Below are 5003 nucleotides of genomic sequence, written 5' to 3'. Positions count from 1 at the left end.
AAGGTAAATATCTCCTGTGGAACTTAAACTTCGCACGTGAACATTTTTTGTTGTAGCTCATGCTAAAGAAACCACGCTAGTAACCATGAAGTTCACCCACGCCCCCCCCCCCCCCGACCCTAAAAAACCCAAATGTTTTTGCGCTCCCTCCAAGCATTTGAACATGCATGTTACATTTCTAAACTTAAGCTATTTACAAACGAGCTCAGTTCACTTAAAATATAAAAATCTCTCTCTCTCTGTCTCTCTCTGTCTCTATAGCTATCTCTCTCTCCCCCCCCCCTCTCTCTCTCTCTCTCTCTCTCCCTCTCTCTCTCTCTCTCTCTCTCTCTCTCTCTCTCTCTCTCGCTCGCTCTCTGACTTAATCTTTCCTCCCCCCTCACAGTGAAACCGTATGCCCATGGCTGGCTACCCGCTCCTCTCCACCCGATTATGTGGAAAACGTAGAACGGCCATGACCTGTCTTGTCTTATCCTTTCGAGCTCATTCCAGTCTGATACTATCTAATTCCACACTCCACCTAGCTTTATTTTCCGAGCCAAGGTAAATATCTCCTGTGGAACTTAAACTTCGCACGTGAACATTTTTTGTTGTAGCTCATGCTAAAGAAACCACGCTAGTAACCATGAAGTTCACCCACGCCCCCCCCCCCCCCGCCCTTAAAAAGCCCAAACATTTTGCCCCTCCACAGACAGACAAATCCAAAACAGCGCTGATTACATATACACATAACATTTATACAAAAATGTAATTAACACATCAATTAGAAGCCTGTAACAGGTCAAGCAATGCCTTAGATAATTCTTTTAAAATGTGTATGGCCGGAGCTATGCAAATGTAGTATTTAATTATTGTGATTCAAACCCTGATGTAGGGGTACATTTCATTTTTTTCAAAATATGACTATATATTATCGAAATACCCTGTACTGTGGCTGTACGAATGATATTAAATTTGCTTTTGTGCTATCCTGAATCTAAAGATAGTATGTATGCATGTTCCTTTATTTGTGTTTTGTGTTAAGATGATGGAATCGCTGTAGTATTGTTCGGGAGTGGGTCGTAACGAAACCTACATTCTTCTTCTTCTCCTTCTTCTTCTTCTTCTTCTTCTTCTTCTTCTTCTTCTTCTTCTTCTTCTTCTTCTTCTTCTTCTTCTTCTTCTTCTTCTTCTTCTTCTTCTTCTTCTTCTTCTTCTTCTTTATTATTATTATTGTTATTATTATTATTACTATTATTATCATTATTATATAATAATAATAATAATAATAAATTGATAAGAATAATAATAATAGTAGTAATAATAATAATAATAAAAATAAAATTATTATTATTATTATAACTACAGTGACCGAGGCAACTGGTTCAGTCCCGTTCTGTCTCTCAGCCTTACCATGCCGACATTACAAGCTTTTTAGATCTAGTCTATGTGTCTAATTGTCTCAAAATCATGGGGTTTTGTTTCAGGCCATGCGAGGTCGGGGCGATTCAAATAGATAGTTAATTTACTGATAATACTAATTTTGTTGCTGATGTTTCTAAAGTTTAAGATAGACAAAACAATTAAAAATAAATCAGTATGTACAGAGAAGTATCACTCTAAAATAGCACATGTTCAAGCGTTGTCGAAAAATCATACATGTACATGTATATTATTAGAATTAAAGTAGGCCTATGGTTGTGATTGTTTTTATATATCTGACTGATCTAGGTTTTTTCTTCTGGCTGTGAAATAGTTTATCCTGTGTGAATGAATTATTACTTTTCAGACGATTGATGTAAAGCGCTCTGAGCTTATACTCATATGGGATAGAGCTCTATTTAAATGCAGTCTATTATTATTATTGTTATAATTATTATAATTATTACAATTATTATTATTATTATTATTATTATTATTATTATATTATTATTATTATTATTATTATTATTATTATTATAATTGTTTTCATTATCACCATCATCATCGTCTATCATCATTATCATCACCAATCATCATCATCATCATCATGATTATCATCATTGTATAAAGAAGGTATTAAAACAGTTAAGACCTTGTTGTATTTCCCAAAAAAATATATTATCATCATCATCACCATACTGCGCGTCTTCGGAGAGTCAATATCCCATAGTTCCTGAGTTCTGTAGGCTGATCGTGAGCCTTCTAACGTTTAAGGACTGCTCTCTCCAGACCCAACAGAGGCATCTCCACGAACACAGACAGGAGGTAGCCCACCGCGTACGACATCACGTAGAAACCAAAGTAGTGGTAGATCTAGAACACAGTCATAAAAAAGAACATGTTATTGTAAATTTTAATTTAATTCAGAATGTTATCACTGAGAGTTAATGGGGACATTAATTGTTATACAATCATGGCGTTCTCTACGTAGTAAAGTACGCTATGTATTCAATGCAATTGTGTAACGGTGTTATGATATAGAACATTATGATCAGATCTTTAAGAAAAAATTCCTCTCACATGCTACCTTCACCCCCCCCCCCCCCTCTCTCTCTCTCTCTCTCTCTCTTTTCCTTTCTTCCACTCTCTATTTCTCTCTCTCTCTCTCTCTCTCTCTCTCTCTCTCTCTCTCTCTCTCTCTCTCTCTCTTTCTTACTCTTCGTATCTCTCGCAGCCCCGCCTCACAATTTTTATCTTCTTTTATCTGTCTCTCTCTCGCCTATTGTTCAGACTCATTAAATCACAGTGACACCGAGACATTCAGGATTCTTTAAAGGTTACACTTCTGTACTATAGCCCCCCAGGCCTGTCCCGTTTGAAGTTTCTCACAAATCAGCCTGTTTGTGCATTAGTTTAAAAAAAGAGGAGGTCAGTCTGCTTGTCACTTCACTCGTTCCAGAAAACCCTAATCTCTTACGATCTAGATTTATGGGATCCCCTATGTAATGAGACAGTGAATGACAGAGTGAAAGTAAAGTGTTACAGTAATGAATTTGACGCCTTAACTTTGTCAAACATCTATTGATAAGACATGATAAGACGCACACCGTCTTTCGAGAAATAAGGAATAACTGCAGTATTTCACTGTCACTTCTGAAACGTATTATCTGGGCTAGATTCTAAGTTCTCTGTTTGTTTTTTTTATGCTTAAGCACGATGACCCAGGGGCTGCTAGTAATTAACTAAAGAATTTCACAGAAAAGTATGGATCCATAGTCGTAACAAGCAGTGCAGTGGAGTCAAGCACTATCACTAACAAGGTTGTCTTTGATGTGACACATTCTCGTTCCTTCAACATAGAGCGACTGTTTGTTTGATTTGATTTTTTTGTTTGTTTTTGTTTTGATTTTTTTAGAAACGTAGTCTTTATTACATGCTTACTTTCAATTCCAGAAGAAAGTTTAAGTCAAATGTGCCACCCAAAGTTTCTTTAATCCAATGTCCTGACTTAACACCCTACCCCTACTCCCACACATATAAACAAATGTACACGTATGCAAGCACACACATACGCACACTCACTCACTTTCTCATTCAGACACACACACACACACACACACACACACACACACACACACACACACACACACACACACACACACACATACACACACATACACACACACAAATACGCATACACAGACAAATAAACAAACAGACTAACAAACAAGTACACAAACACACACCCAAACTTAATAACAAAAAAGACGGGGAAAAACCCCATTAAAATATCAAAAAATAAAAGAAGTATAAAAATATTAGATGGTAAAATAAAAACAAACAAACGAGACGCCAAAACAGACATAAACAATGGGAACTCAAAAGAAAAGCTTGAAGAGCAAATCATAACCAAAAACCAACCCCCCCCCCCCCCACCCCTTTCCTCTCCACAAAAAAACCGCTTTGGGAGAGAGAGGTATGATAGAAACAAATCCAAGACAGCAGTACACATAAGTAGACGTAACATCTTGATGATTTCTTACCAGTAGGTCTATGGTAAAAATAGTGTTGTCCTGGCGAGCTTGAACTTCGAAGTTGATAATTGTCAAATGGACGAGGTAGGCGCCATAGCTGAGACGGGACAGAGGGAGGAAACCTTCCCACGACAAGATGGAGTTGATGAATCCTGTATGTGTGTGTGTGTGTGTGTGTGTGTGTGTGTGTGTGTGTGTGTGCTTGTGTGTGTGTGCTTGAGGGTGTGTTTGTGTGTGTGTGTGGGGGGGGGGGGGGGGATTTTATAGTGTGTGCGCTCAAAAGCTTTCATATTCATTTAAAAACACATTTCCGTGTGGATTTTTTCAAAAATAACAATTTTGGTTAAATGTAAATTTTCAGTTTTGAAGTACCCTCAAGCTATGGAAGTCATCATACTTTTGCGGTCATTTCCTTGTTAGTTTTACTACTCAGACCAGATGACCCCCACCTCTGACATTCGTAAACACCTCGACTTCAATTCAAGATAGATGAGTATTTTCTTTCATCGAAAGGAAGACACATAAACAAGCTTTAAGAAAATACTAATAACTCTATACCCCCAAATTGACATGCGCTTTAAGATGATACTATGTAACGCCATACGACCAAAATTGACTTGCGCTTTAAGATTATACCACAATAACTCCATATGCCCTAAAATTGACGTTCGCCTTAAAATGACCCAATATGCCCCAAAATTGACGTGCGCCTGCTTCTACCGTGTCGTGACATATAATGTAGGGAACACGTACCTCCGTAACCTGAAGAGCATGCCAAGACGATCCAGCCAATGATCAGGGCCCAGACAGGACGAGAGAACGTCTCGTGAATGAGACGCCCCGCCATTGGCCAGCCCTCCATGATAGTCGCCATGTCGTTGTTCTCGTCATAGGTCACCAGGGTGATGGTCGCCGTGAGGCCAATGGCCACCAGCCATCCCAGCACCACTACGACCTGATAAAAGACGTTCGCTTTCATTTAAGTTTAAGTGTATGTGTTTGTGTGTGTATGTATGTGTGTGTGTGTGTGTGTATGTGTGTGTGTGTGTGTGTGTGTGTGTGTGTGTG

At 38.5% G+C, this 5003-nt stretch overlaps 1 protein-coding gene across 1 annotated transcript in view; it reads right to left on the bottom strand.

The window, feature by feature from the left end:
• Nucleotides 1-2163: 2163 nt before the first annotated feature.
• LOC101863354 (nose resistant to fluoxetine protein 6-like) overlaps nucleotides 2164-5003 on the bottom strand; it is a 21267-nt gene continuing 18427 nt past the window's right edge. The window contains exons 12-14 of the mRNA XM_005101685.1: nucleotides 4689-4890; nucleotides 3945-4057; nucleotides 2164-2274 (exon numbers count right to left, since the gene is read on the bottom strand). Of these exons, the coding sequence (XP_005101742.1) occupies nucleotides 2164-2274; nucleotides 3945-4057; nucleotides 4689-4890 (426 nt within the window). The remainder of the gene's footprint in view (nucleotides 2275-3944; nucleotides 4058-4688; nucleotides 4891-5003) is intronic.

The sequence above is a fragment of the Aplysia californica genome, unplaced genomic scaffold (assembly GCF_000002075.1).
Source record: "Aplysia californica isolate F4 #8 unplaced genomic scaffold, AplCal3.0 scaffold00293, whole genome shotgun sequence".
NCBI classification, from domain to species: domain Eukaryota; kingdom Metazoa; phylum Mollusca; class Gastropoda; order Aplysiida; family Aplysiidae; genus Aplysia; species Aplysia californica.
Note: the sequence above shows the minus strand (reverse complement) of the source record. Positions and strands in the feature narration are given on the sequence as shown.